The sequence below is a fragment of the Urocampus carinirostris genome, chromosome 4, assembly GCF_059441175.1.
Source record: "Urocampus carinirostris isolate Australia breed hairy pipefish chromosome 4, RoL_Ucar_1.0, whole genome shotgun sequence".
In the NCBI taxonomy this organism is placed as follows: domain Eukaryota; kingdom Metazoa; phylum Chordata; class Actinopteri; order Syngnathiformes; family Syngnathidae; genus Urocampus; species Urocampus carinirostris.
Window position 1 is genome coordinate 23,042,078 of NC_142352.1, and position 15,334 is coordinate 23,057,411.

At 38.5% G+C, this 15,334-nt stretch overlaps 1 protein-coding gene across 1 annotated transcript in view; it reads left to right on the forward strand.

The window, feature by feature from the left end:
• Window positions 1-15,334, forward strand: part of tox3 (TOX high mobility group box family member 3) — a 77,992-nt gene that overhangs the window by 37,127 nt on the left and 25,531 nt on the right. Inside the window, exons 2-3 of the mRNA XM_088333917.1 lie at window positions 2,030-2,092; window positions 12,152-12,403. Coding sequence (XP_088190043.1) covers window positions 2,030-2,092; window positions 12,152-12,403 — 315 coding nt within the window. The remainder of the gene's footprint in view (window positions 1-2,029; window positions 2,093-12,151; window positions 12,404-15,334) is intronic.

The window sequence follows — 15,334 nt, forward strand, 5'->3', positions numbered from 1 at the left end:
TCATGCTCGTCCTCACAAATTTTGTTAGTGTAGCATAAAAATAGTAAAAGAAAGAAAAGGTCTGTTTTAAATACAGTCCAGCGCCAAACCAGACACCCAAAACAAGGAAAAAAGTATGTGAGTGCTTCTAAGAAATGCACGACGTTGACTGAGGCTGGCATCAAGACATTGAGCCAGGAGATGGCAGCAGAGGGTAATAAAGTTTCAAACTGCAGACAACACCTTTAAACTCAACAATGATTTGTAACAACAGCGCACATTCACATTTGTTGACTAATCAATGCTATGCATTTTTTAAGAAAATATCTAAAATTTACTAAATTGCCACTTTGGAAGTTTTGTTTCAAGTCAACTTCAGTACTTTTTTTAAAATTCTACACAAAACTTTTTTCAGTTTTACACAGTGAAGGACGATAAAAATCGTTATTGTTTATTGTTAAGTGGCTGACATCGGTACATTTGTTGAAATTTGTATTTTCCCTAAAACGAGCTGTGCATTTCACAACTTGGTCTTCAGTAGGCTTGATCAGTCCCACCCTTACTATCTAATGCCTATAAAACATTTACTACAGCTACAGCTATGACACATTCAAGAACACATGAATAATAACCTCATACAATTTCAATCTTATTTAGGAATACAGCCACATTTTACTCATCAAAAATATGTTTTTATTTGTGCACAAAATCCAGTTTACTTTTCTCTCATCAAGAAGATTTCTACTACACTGTCATAACGATTTTCGTGTGTTTCAATCCCATCAAAAAGTTATTTTCTATCGCCATTTAAGATAAGAATATTTTTAACCAATTTATCAGACAGTCATCAATGAATTTACTAATTACTTAGTAGGCCATACATTGAACAGTTTTTTACCTTTTCAATGTGAATGATTAGACATTTAAGACATTATTTGAACTGTTCATCCAAAATGGACAATTAAATCCAAAACATCACTTTCCCTCCATTAAATGCTGTCCATGTTTTTGTCCATAATGCAGTGTTGATTTGCGAAAGAAAATGGAAATCAAGCAGCAGCGAGGGAATTGAAAATCGAAGGTAGAAGAAGCTGAAATTTGAACTCAGACAAGTTTTTATCAATGTGTTTTAATTTGTGCTAAATATTCAAATAAACCACAACCGAACTCAGTTTAGCTCCTGCTGTATGTTCAAATACTCACACTTGTGTGCTTGTCTGTGGTGTGCCGAAAAATGCCCTCCATAAACCCCGCCGACCGTCTAACCCCTGTATGAAATGTCCCCTCTTGTGCAAAATTACTAAAACATTTTCGTATCTAATTTTTGGGGTAGTGTAATGGAACAGTAAAGCACGGAACATTTGTATCTTGCTTACGCGTGGGGAAACATTTCATGCAAGTAGAGGGCACCCGCGCCCTATTGAGCGGGTATGCTCTCTTTACTATTAAATACGGACATAGAAACAGCTACAGAGACTGCACCCTTTCACACGGTGCCCTCTATGGTCGTGAAAATACGGTACGTGAAATGATGACGTTATTGGGTGCAATTACATTTTTGATTGGGTTACATTCAAATTGCATTACATTTTCAGAAGTTATTACATTATAAGGCGCTTGAAGGCCCTTTTAACATCAACTGCTATTAAAAAGCTTTGATTACTCCGTGTTACACTCCCACCCTTATGTATAACACACTCGACCTTGCATGGTATCACTGCTCGCCCATAGGTTGTGTGAAGTTAATAAGGCGCCAATGCTTCTTGATACTTGTCTTTGTCATGCAAACACACTTAATTGTCATTCCCCAAAGCACTGAGTAAGCAGAGCGGTGTCTCATTACTTTCCACTTTGAATCAACTAGGGCCTCTCCAAGTGACACAATCAACAGGGCCAGTGTGGTGAATGCTCTCCAATGAGCAGCAAAAAAACATAACAAAAAGAGAATTCAAGTCTGTGCGTAAACATTGAGTTGTGATTGTGTTTGACTGACAGCTGTCCACTGTGAACAGAGCAGCGATTGATTTTGTCGTTTCTTTTCCCTTTTCAGTTTCAGAACAACAACTACATGAACATGTCGGACACCACCAGTTCACTGCTGGCTGCAAGTGATGTGAGTACATTTGACTTTGAGCACTTATTGTAATTGATTAACTCGTACAAAATTAACTCACTCTGCAAAAGATGCCATGGGTTATTATTTGTAACAAGCGTGTGAATAAAAACGCAAAGAGGATGTCATGAGGAAATTTTTTTTTTTTTTTGGGAGAGCTAAAAAAATAATACCCAAAAAGGAAAAGAGATACTGCTTTAGGAAATCTGGGGTGGCAGAAATAGTTAAAATAAACAGTTTTTTTTAGACAAGTGTATCTGATCTGAGATCATACAAATCCTTGAAAATGTTTGAATTTGATGTTGTATCTTGAAGTATTAAAACATTTTAGGTAAAGTGCTTGTGAATGCTTTAAATTTTTTGTATGTTTCCAAACAAGTCTACCTGGAAGTGACTCCTCTATGCCCTTGCATTTCTTCTCCCCCCGTAATTAACAGCATCTCATATTAGTTTGTATAGAATTGTCCTATTTAGCATCATCACCCCCTACAGGTCGTGGCAAACAGGACAGGTGCATGCTACACCTATACCTATACAGGGTAAAATGTGTATCAGTATCAATTATGGACATTTATTACGGGTGATGCAAAAAAGAAGGTAGTGTTTACTAGTTGTAAACTGTAATGGGAGCTTACTGCAACTGAAAATCTAAGCTACATTTTCCTGTTACTTTATCCAACACCTACATGAGGGGAGATTTGTCTCAAAAATATTTACACATTTTTGTTGTTCAGATCCTCAAATATATTCGCAATTCAGTCAAGGTCTAAAAAAATCTTCTGTCTTCATAAATGCACACGATTAAAAATTGCATTCGTGAATCACATATATATTTGTGGCCCTGCAAAAACATGATTCACACCTAATTTCTTCTATTAATGGTACTGGAGATATTAAAGATTTGTCCTTGAAAGTCCTTGAAAAGTGCTTGAATTAGGACATGAAAAAGATTTACGAACTGTGAATAAACAGGATGCCTATGTGAGCTGAAAAACAGTAAAGAGGTATTCTGTAGGTAACCATAAGAAATAACAAAATGATCGTTTTCAGAATCAAGAGTTTTTTTTTTTAATTAAATAAACAAGATACAGAAATATTTTGCCATAATGACACAATATTTTCTCTTAAGTAGTGTTTTCTTCGGGTTGTATGATCAAGTGTCTCAAAAAAAATGAAAGTCTGTGTTATTTAAACAGGAAAAGGAACATAGCTTTCCTTCCATGGTAATCCTTCATTCTCACATCCAGTCAGTTTTTCTTTTCATTGACCTCATTCCATGAATAATAGAGCTCTTTTTCATTCCTTTTGTGCCTCATAATTCACCAATTCCAAGCACCAATTCCATTATAATAAGCCAGATTCGCTATGAAGCTCTGGTCACATTTCATATCGATGGATTCCTGTTACTGCTTTCCGGTCTGTTATTTTTATTGTTTGGAAAATGTCTGCCTTGTTATTTGTTGCGAGACTGAGGGACAACGCAGGTAGCTTCAGTTGTCCAAGGAGTTGACATTGATGTTCTTTGTCTAGATTTATTTAGTGATCATTTGATATACTGGAAGAAAAGTCCATGTGATAGGGCTGTACTATTAACTGAAATCGAATAGATATTTAGATGTTCCTCAGTGCTATTGTGTAATCGCACAACACTGCGGTTATTTCAATGTTTTGTTGTTCCAGTTTGTTATTTGAGTGTTGGAATGTTTGGCCAACAAGAATTGTCACAGCTTGGGTTTCCCGCCAATCACAGGCAATTTAATGGCTAGCCAAACATGTGAGACAAGGTTTGCCAGCATTGTGTGTGCGACTGTGATAGGCTGGTGTAAAATGTCAGTCAAACAGCCTTTGCACAAATGTCCACCAAAACAAACACAACAGCTTGTAATGTAGGAAGAGTCCAAAGTGATGCTGATCACCAGCGGGTGCTCCGTGAATTTTTATCGCGTATGGGAATCGACTGAGATAGCGTCGGAAGGTAAAGTTCAAAGCTAGGCTAATAACTCTAAAGCCACCACTGCTGAATGTGGCTAGTCACCAACGCTAAATCCATAACCCATTAAACAGACTTGAAGCTACTACTTGTGGAAAATTGTATTCCGTGACAATTGTATTATAATTATTATATAAGACCTTGCAGAAGTCGACGTTAGTTTGTGCTAGTGTGCAACTAGCCACCCGCTCTTTAAATGGATTTCTTGCACTAAAAGGTAAAGCCCTCCAATTTTGTTGTACATTTGTATAATGACAATACAGAACATTTATTCAACTGCATTTCTATGTTCTGTTTTATTTGTTGATCCATAGTTGTTTTTTGTTGCAGTAGTATACTATCAGTCGGGAATTGCGTCATCTCAAGACAAGTTTGCATGTCACTATGTTTAAGTTCTCCCCAAAAACAAAACTAGCACAGACATATTTCTTTTAAAATTGAAAATTGTATCAAACTTGAAATACAGGTCTGAAGAAAATCACAATAAGATTTGTGCAGCCCTATTAGGTAGATGCCTGCTTCACTTTTCAGAGATATTGAAGACGCTCATGAGTCTTTACATTCCGTTCCTCTTGCAGAAAAATATAAATTCCCTTATGTTTTGAGGCCATGTTCGCAGAGATACGTCTTTCCTTTGTATTCCTACCGCACATAATCCCATGTAGTTTAGTGTTATGTCTAAGAATCTAGGACCTGGATGCACACTGTTCAATGGTGGCATTTTTGCTATTCTGCTAGTAACCTACACAATTTTACATATTTAGCTTGGAAAACAATCTGAGTATGGCTTGCAGGCTTATTTTAAAACGTCACTACGTCCAAAGCTGGGCAAATGGCAGGCAGATTCTGTGCACCCCATTATGTGTCAAAACTTGACAGAACCTTTTTTCTCAAGTCTTTGTTCCAAATGGACAGACACAATTGTCTTTTTTTGTCTTTTTCTACATTGTTATTCCCCCACTGCAGTATAATTGGCATCAGACTGCAAGGATGGGTTGGAGCAATGTACTCCAGAAAATCTTTTAAGTTTTGAAACATTTTGAACCTTTACTTCAAGTTGGAAAATTGTTCTGCTACCTTTTGTCTACCTGACTATCAATAAGAATGGCAAGACTGCTATAATTGTAAAATTTTCCAACATATTTGATCCATAAACCTTTTTCTGCTCTGTCATTACCAGTACACATATACGTTGTTTTGCCGACTTGTTTCCTGCAGGGAGGCCACTACTCAAAACAATGACATGTTTGGGCTTTTAGGCAGACATATTTAGATTGTTCACTGTCAGTGATAAATATTTTGTTATTATGCAACCTCAAAAGCCAGTGATGAATGTGATCAGTGGGCCGAAATTACCCCGTCACATTCCATTCCTGTGTTTTATGCAGAAAAGAAACAACAATCTCCCAGTCACCACCCCACCCCACTAAAATTGACATTTCCCACTCTTTTCTTTGTTGAAATTATTCTATATAGAGTACACTGTTCTAAGGTGAAAAAATGGTGACAACCAGGCAATTTTCTCTACTTCAACAAGTGACAAACATTTTTTGGAAGCCCTGCCATGTTCCCTTTCAGGAACAGTTGGGCCTTTTCAACAACTGCCAAAAAACAATAAAAACAGTGGTATATCATTGCTTGGCACAGAGAGACAGATGTACATATTATGTGGAGAGACCCTAAGCGTGAACACCCTATCAGCCACTTTAGGAGAAGGAGGATGAACGAAGAATTTGGTGGATGGGGTTGCTACTTGACTTATACTAAGGGGAAAATGGCAATACTAACTCACACTTAATCCAAAGAAACAACGGTTCCCAGTGTTTGGGCATATATGGTACTGCTCCTTGCTGAGGAAGACTGCAAAATAGGGAAATGCATGAAAAACAAAAAGCATGAAGGCTTCATTATACACTTGTTCAAACACTTCAGTGTACATATAAAAATAGAGAAGACACAAAATATGCAATCGTGGTAAGACGGGGTTGGGGGTTTGGAGTAAACATTGACATTTCCCAGGTGGTATCAGTTGCGAAGAATCTGAATTGCCTCTGTGTTGAAAGCAATCACTGCTGACTCGCTGAAAACTCACATATCCTAAACTGCTGTTTTGCTTAGCAACAGGCCATGGACCTTAGTCAAGTGTAAAATGGTCCGTATGATCAGAGATAGAGAGTGTGAGATTTGGATCTTTGATGTCTTTGGCCATCAGTGGTAGTAAGTGATGTGTATTTTTTTCAAACAAACCAATCAAAAGGTTTATTTGCATTTGATTAATAAGGACTGTGATTCAAGATGTTCGGAGTTTAATCAAAATTTGTTTTCCATTTCGCCATGGTTGGTCGCCAATACACTACTTATATTTGGAGTGACTTTACATCCCCTATGGCGTTTTGATAGCTGGTGTATCATTTACCTGATGCACTTAGATAAGATGACCCGGTTGCAATCACTAAAGCGTACATCCTCGCAGGCAAAAAGCTTTGACTGCCTCCCTGGCAGTAAAAGATACAGTCCGGTAAGATTGTCTTCCACTCAGATGTATCACTTTACTTAGCCAATCACATTAGAGGCATCCAATGAACTATAAATATGTAGAAATGGACTACAAATTTGAAATAATGTTGATTAGGGCTTTCGTTGGCTAATGTTGTCATCTGAGCGGTTGCACTCCGGCCGTCTGCTGATTTGAAACAGGATCCTTAATCCTGCCCGCCATTGATTTGCAGGCTGGCTACATTCAGTAATTACATGCTGCTGCCTTCAACATGTCTTGGTTATTGCATCTGTGGATTGCATTAGTACATTTATTGAAGGGCTGAGAGTACTGCCTTGAAAAGCTTTTTGTTCTCTCTCCTAAAAGAGCAGACTGATGGCACTCAGTTTTAAATAAAAAACACACTCACATAACAATAAACCCTATCAGGATACATTCCACTGAAACTATTCAACCCTTTTGTTTTTTTATTATTGTTTTTTAATTAAAATGCCTTGCTTTATTCTTCATGATTTTCAAACAAAATAGATTATACCAATTACATTGTGTTCAGAATAGGGAAATAGTCTGGTTTTTGGCGTAAAACACTACACTATTTATGATGAAAGACTATCAGTTTTAGGCCACTAGCCAAGTCAATCCCCAGTCTTAAGCCCAGGTGGATCTCTCTCCGGTGTAAGGAAACTAGTATTAAAAAGACATAGTGCTTCCTGGTTTTATGGTCTGCCTTTTCCAAACAGATGTATTGCCAGACATCTTTTTAGGTGTTTAATTTTAAAATAAATGTGAGCTGGTATGGATTTAATTTAGTCCCAAAACAGACATCTAAATTGGAGTTGTCTTCAACCCATCTAACTAGGTCAAAATGTACCACAAAAACAGTCAATGGCGTGTTTTCCTTTGTGCAAAGTGGTCCAAATTAAATCTCTTCTTGAAGATATTTTCATTTCACTTTTTGGTTTACTTTTCAACCACCTAAAAGAACCCTGGTGTCTTTAATGTGAAGTGAAAATTGTATTACTTTACATTTTTTTGGAGGAGGGAGACTTTGAAAACTGGAAGTATTATATCGCTTTATGTATTATATAGGAGTAGGATTTCCTTCCCCTAGTCGAACTGTCAAATAGGGGACCTAAGGGTCTGAGGCCCAATATAAACAAGAGGATATCCAATGAGTCCGTATTTATAAACTGTTAGAAGACACAACTATAAATTGAATTAATGACCCAACAAAGATATTCCGTGTTTGGTTTTGTGTAGCCCCTTAAAAAAATCATAATGAACCTTGCTAATTATTTGTGTTAAGAGAGTTAAAAAGTTTTGGGGGGAACCACACTTACTTGTTCGCCTGGCTACTGTCTGCAAAATAAGTTCAAAAGTACCGTAAATTCCGGACTATAGAGCGCACCTGATTATAAGCCGTACCCACCACATTTTGGCAGGAAAACCGATTTTGTACATAAACAAGCCGCACCTGTATATTAGCCGCATGCGCCCACTTTGAAAAAAAATGCAATACAAACACGAAATTAACCCATACCCGATGCAGTCCAAAAAACGGCCGGCAAAATGAACGGAAAATGATACCGGTACTTAATATTTAATGCAGACCTGTAGAGTCCGGGTGCCTGTTGAAAGTAATCCAAGGAAAAAAGTGTATATTTCCAAAGGTAAGGGTGGGAAAAATATATATCCACTATTGTCGGCCGCGTCCACAAACACGTCTCACCTTTACTCCACTTCCCGTCAGCCCGCGTTTGCCCCGCCCCTTCTTTCTCATTTGCTTGTACAAAACACATCAGAATAAGTTTCTAAAATAAATACATTACAAAAATATACAGTTGCAAATACATATTATACATGGTTACACATATTTACAAAGAAAGACGGTACACCGAGATAGTTTTCAAAGCTTTAATAATAATATTATAACTTTCCTCCCAAACCGTGGCTGTGAAGGGTAGCAAAACGCTACTAGCAACACGCTTGCAACACAGTAATCAGCTCTGTTAAGAAAACATACCCTACTTATAGTAAGCACGGTTAACCATCCGCATCTTCCGCCTTATAACTGATGTCATCAAAGTCGTCTTCCTTCAGTATGGAAAAGAGACTTTGTCATATAGACGTCACCTTACGCTCCCTTAATTAAAGACATGCTAGCATCACGCTTGCAAAGTAGAGTTTGCGTGCGGTAGCTCTGTTCCCTTCTATATCGGACTGCTCGATTGCTTTTAGCTTGAAAGTTGCGTCATGTGCCTTTCTTTTTGCAATTTGCATGATGAGAATATGTCTACGCCAAATTAATCGGTGCACAAACTAAGAAGTTGCAGTCTAAATCTTACCTTTTATACTCGAGCGCCGCTGGCAGCTGTTAGAAAAATTACATAAATTGGCCGCATCACTGAATAAGCCGCAGGGTTGAAAGGTGGGGAAAAAAGTAGAGGCTTATCGTCCGGAATTTACGGTAATGTCATATTCTGTCTACAAAATAGAGGACACATTCTCGACATGTCTTATACTTTGAAAATGGCTGCCATGGTTGCCCAGTCGTCAATATGAACAGCTCCAGCCGTTGTTTTGCCACAGTTCCAGAACAATTTGTATTCACATACGCAGGGCTGGTGAAAAGAAAATAGACCGTGCCTGTCCTAATATTGCATCACCACTCCCGTCTAAACCGTTCCTGCTGTGGAATTAGTTCTGCCTTATTGGACATGACTTGTGGGGGTGTTAGCAACACCGTGACACTCTCTAACGTCCAGCAGGATTTGACACCTTCACCCCCAAACAGCCCTGAGAGGGTCTTTCCTCATGGACGGGAGGCATATTTCAACCCCGCTTGTTCCAAATGAGATTTGACTGCGTGGAAGTCCCAAGGTGCATATGTTAATTTGTATCATCATTAACATGCGGAGGAGATGGCCCAGCAGTGATACTGGTGCCTGTTTCCAACACGGCATGTCATCAACTTCCATGTCGTTCATTAAAAATTAAACCATTGATGATAGATGAGCATGATTCTTGTCCCACTTAATACGAATTTTTAATGGCCAACCTGTTTTCTATTTGTTTGCATTTAACTACTTTTTGAGATTGTGGAGCAACCTTTTTATGTGTCGTACAGTACTTTTCTGGTCAATGACGTAGCATGGATTAATATAATAACCTACAAAACTTGGATGCCGTACCTTAGGATACAGACTTGAGGTCGACTTGTGGGTGGATGACTTCCGATCTGACTTGGATTTGTCTGTACAGCGACGTGTGCTTTTATTTGTAATTGTTTATTTTCCTTTATGCTTACAGATAAACACTGCAAAAAGTGGGATTAAAATGCATTAGAAATCATTAAAATAAGCAAAATACCTTCTAACACAACACGTTTTTGCTATGTTCATGCAATGAACATACTTTGCTGGTGTACAGATCATATCTTGTTGCAAACCCAAAAGCCTCAGTAGATGTAAAATCATACATATTGTTGAAAAAAAAAAACTTTTAATCCATCATTTGACGAATACTTTATTGGAACAACCACTGCTCTCGGACTGTGCCCAGGACTTTGTCTTTTCATTTTTCTTCATTTTGCTGTCAAAATTATTCTAAAAAATGAATTATATCAATCAGAAGAAACGAGGCGTTGGAAAGTATGAATGAGAGAGGCTAGGATGCAGGATATCTGGACCATCCCCTTCCCCGGTTATCTTGTGGCAGAGTAGTTCATTACATTTTAGAAATGTGGCTTTTTTATTTTACTGTGTATAATTTTGGCTTAACTAATATGTTTTTTAGTGGACTAAAATCAGCGAAGAGCTCGCACAAACAGTTCTATTTAGTGATTTGGAGGCCATATGTTGGCATTTTGACAAATTGCACTTTAGCTCATTGTGAACTGAAGGTAACCTTGTTTCGTTTTGTGAATGAAAATGGTATTAATGGCTGTTTCCCCTTAGGTGGTTATTGGTTATTAGTGAAGATTTAGATGCCCTTGGCTAATGGATGTTAAGTAGTAGTGGCGATACATATTCATATTTTTTTCAACAATAATTCTTTGATGTTAACTAGACACTTTTTAAATTATTTTGGAAATAAGTATTTAAAAATATATTTGATGCATCCCGTTATCTTTCTAAAATGGGTTCTAAAAAATTAGCGACCCATATACACCAATTAAGGAAGCATAGTAATAGTAAATCTGTGAATCCTTTTTGCAAAATGTAATTGTTTTAATTGAACAAATATTTTGCATTAGATTTTAAATTGTTTTTCGGTGCCAATATATCCTCACTGGAAGTAGTCCATCTTTCTATATAGGACTTTGTTATTTTTGCAACCATTAAAGACTCTTTGTAGTCTGTATTATGTGTTTATCTTGGAGTGCCATGTCTTATCTTTTTATCTTGTTCTTTACATTGTTATCAATTACAGTACAACTGCTGATTGCAATAGAGTATTGGTCTATTTTTTCCTCTACTTTTCAAAAGTAAAGGCCAAACTCCCACGGTACCCAAAATAAAAAAGGTACATACAGTATACAAATAAACACATTCTCAACCAACACTAACACCTCGGGCCTAGTTGTGTGTCCAATATGACCATTCCCTCCGATTACATAGCAGATAGCGTGTCGCTGTGTGTTGGAAGGAATATAACTCATTCCTTATTGGTGGGCTTTATTCCCGATTCAGAGTCCTCTGCATTCCATTTGTAAGTTTTGTATTTAGAAACAGAAACGAAAAAAGGTTTGGACCGCAGATTTAAACAAAAACAGTTGCCCACAATTTGAGAAATGTTCTTTAGCTCCTCTTTTCTGACTGAAATGATTGAAGATTCCTAACTCGTTTTATCTTGAGCAATAACAAATACTGTAACATATACCATTATTCCACACTAAAAACAACGGCAATGAGGTATCTCAATATAGCCTTGTTTTTGACAAATATAATCTTGTCAGGGATGACCTCAACACAAACAGTAATCACAATTTGTTTTGGAATACATTTGCTATTTTTATTTTACAAATATGATCCGTGTCATGAGATCTTTTTCTACTCAAAAGCAACTAAAAGCGTCATCTGCACTTTGTCCTTTGCTGTGCATATAGTCATTGTGAGCTCATGAATATTTGCAGATTCCGTAGAGGGGCTTAACGCAACATTCCACATAAAAACAAGACCTAAGTGTGTGAACATTCCCATCTCCACGAAGGCTCGTAAGCAAATTAAGCGTGTAGGAAAGCTTTAATTCCAAAGGCAGAAGGATTAGGCTGTTTGATGAGCAGATTTAAGAGTGCAAGGGAGGGGCAACAAAAAAAGAAATACTCCTGGCCGAGTGTAATCGTCTTTGAAAATGTTTTTAAAGCCATCTAGGCTGTGACGTGTATTCTCAGTGCACTTCAACCTAACATTTCACATCCCTAAGATTAACTTCCTTTATCACTCATTCTCTCATGCTGCTGCGATTGCCAAAGTTGATACCTCCCAGATGTAAATAGCTCCTTAAAATAATACTCTTCCAAAGAGTATTTGACCAGACTGATCAACTGGTGTTTTTGTCCTCTTCCTTGTAGACCTTTCACACACCAAGCCTGGGAGACGAGGAGTTCGAAATCCCACCCATCACACCCCCGCCGGAAATGGAGCCCGGCCTAGACCCGTCTGAAAGGGATTCGCCTTACCACGCCATGCCGGGGACTCCGACCCAACACAGGGGCTCACTGATTCCTCAGTTCCCACCTCAGAGCTTGGATCTGCCCTCCATCACAATCTCGCGAAACATGATTGTCCAGGAGGGGATGCCGATCAGCAACGGCCAGCTGGTGGTAAGTTGAAATGCATTTTTGTTGGTTGGGGTTGGCATGAACGGTGAAAGTATTATAAAATCAGACCTAAAAAAATTCCGCCTGAACCGACACGAGTCGCGGGTATATTAACCCAAACCTGCCCAAACCCGACGGATTAACTTTATTTGATAACCGAGCCCGAAATATACCTGAAGCTTTACTTCACTGCTTAAGTTAACACCAAGCTTTACTTCAGCCGTGCAAACTTTAATGCCAGACTGTGCGTTTCGGCTGAACTATGCAGCTTGTGGTTTACTTGCGACTAAGTCCCTCATATCAAGTGCACATTTCGTCAAAGTCGTGCAGTGAACAAAAGTGAAAGTGAAACTGAACAAATCGGCACCGAAAAGAAAACAATATTCTGCAGATTACAAGCTGCAAATCGTGAAATATTCGGCCAAAAAGCATAAAGAAAGTTTGTAAAGCTTGTAAGCTATTGGCAAGAAGCTGAAGTTACGTCTGGCGTGAGGAAGCGGTGCATCATTCACCCCAACACAGAGGATGACATTTTTTTGGTATTAAGTGATTTTGAGTTAAGCTAATAGTTTTGTAAGCATGTTTTTTTATCTAAATAATTACTTGAGTAAAAGTAAGTACATGCCATGCAGATATTTCATGAATAGGGGAAAAAAGAAAAATACACAGGGAGAGATAAGCCCGGCCAGCTCGACAAAATGATTGACATTTTGAATTCAGGGTTCAGGCCCGGACCCAAGATCTTACCTCTAGATCCAACCAACCAACCAACCAACCAACATCTGCAAGCAGCAAGATAGTGATTTTTTTCCTCAAAAAATTCAACAACAACCAAAAAATTGTTCTTCTGAACAGCGCACAATAGGTTTTGTGAGGCACTTTGTGGAGCTTTTGTGTGTGACTTTTTTTGCCTCATAAACAACGCTGGTCAATAAAGGGTAAGTAAATACCTTTTTAATGCCAGTGGGTAAAATGAATAAATAGCGTCTCAGTTCATATTTACAGTAGCTAAGTTCACACATGAGTTAAATTTTTGAAATATTTATTTTCCATGGCTTACCTTGAACAAATCTTACGTGTTGGTGGAATCAATCATGATAATGAGAATGATTCAGATTCAGATTCAGATCTACTTTATTGTCATTCTAGTACACGTGTATACAGAACGAAATGTCGATACATCTGACCCGCACAGTTTCCTCAAATGTACAGATATAAGTAAAAGTTGTATTGTATTATGGCTACGTATAGTATTTTACCATAATGCCGATAGTGCAAGAGGAGTAGCTAACCAGATGTGCAAAATGGGCAGTCAGGTTAACAAGTCAGGTAAACAGTAACAGTAACACTGTAACAATAACGCTGTAAGTACAATAGTGCAGAGAGCAAATGTGCAAGGAGTGGCAAGCTATAAAGAACTGCCAGTAGTGCAAAAAGTCAGATTAGCAGCCGTTTAGATTTAGGTTAACTATATGTTAGATTGACCATTTAACAGTCTAATGGCCAGGGGGACTAGACTACTGCGGAACCTGGTGGTCCTGCACCGCACACTGCAGTACCTCTTCCCAGAGGCTAGCAGAGTGAACAGTCCATGATGGGGGTGAGAGGGGTCCCCGATAATGTTCTTAGCATGGGATAGGCAGCGCTTCTGGCCAATGTCCTGAATGGAGGGAAGTGTAGTCCCGATTATTTTCTCTGCTGTCCTCGTTACCCTCCTCACGCTACCCCAGTCAATGTATAATAATTATTATTAACAATACCATAATGTGGGCGGCACGGCGGATGAGTGGTTAGTGCGCAGCCTCACGGTGCAGAGGTTCAGGGTTCACGTCCAGCTGCTGCAATCCCCCCGTGTGGAGTTTGCATGTTCTCCCTCTGCCTGTGTGGGTTTCCTCCGGGCACTCCGGTTTCCTCCCAATTCCATGTCAGAATAATTGTCCGGTCCAAATTGCCCTTAGGTGTGAATGAGCTAGCAAATTGTCTGTCTCTGTGTGCCTTGCGATTGGCTGGCAACCAGTTCAGGGTGTCGACTGCTCACTGCCCGAAGATGGTGGGGATGGGCCCCAGCCCCTCCCCAACCCTACTGAGGATAAGCGGTGTAGATAATGGATGGATGGATATCATAATGTATTATTATTTATTATTCGTTTATTCTTTAGTAGACATTGGTATTAAAACTTATCCTACTTACACTTACTACAACATTCAGATAAATCTAAACCACAATAACTTAACAATTATGTCTTAGCTCCAGTCAGTTCTTTTAATGGCGGCCATTTTGAGACTTTTTGTTGTCATCAGTGTTCAGCTAATGACCGATCATGGCTCTGCTATAAGCTAGTGGGTAACCAGTGTTAGGTTGTTGGGCATGTGATCATCCCTCAGCTCCAACTTTTTCATACTAATAAAATGAAAATACAGTATTTATCAAAATTGTGTGAATAGACTAGTAATGATGCACACAATATATTATTGTGCGGAAAGCATTTTTCATGACCTTAGCTTCATACCAATATGATTTTTACGTAGGCAAACCTGTGTATTGTTCCTATCCTGGCTTTTCCCCTACATGAGACGGTCAATCGCAGAGTTGCGGGCAGGTCTGTGAGATTGTTGTCTCGGGTTTGAAAAAAGGTGTTCTTAAATGCCATAGCTGGTGGACGCGCTGAGAAAGAAAAATGGAAATGTCAACTGGATGACTGCTTGTCTATTGGAAAAAAAACCCGACAGATTCATTTAGCAGAGTAGAAGGGAAAGGACAAATCATGATTGGTCCAGATAATGTTGATATTGAGGTGCCGTGAACCATTTTAGTGCTTTTCCTTGTTGGAAATATCAGAAGCGGGATGATGAGGTGCCTGTGCTAAATAATGTTTGTGGTAACAGACAATTGACAAAAAAACGTTTTTATTTTTTATTTCTTTTTAGAAATGT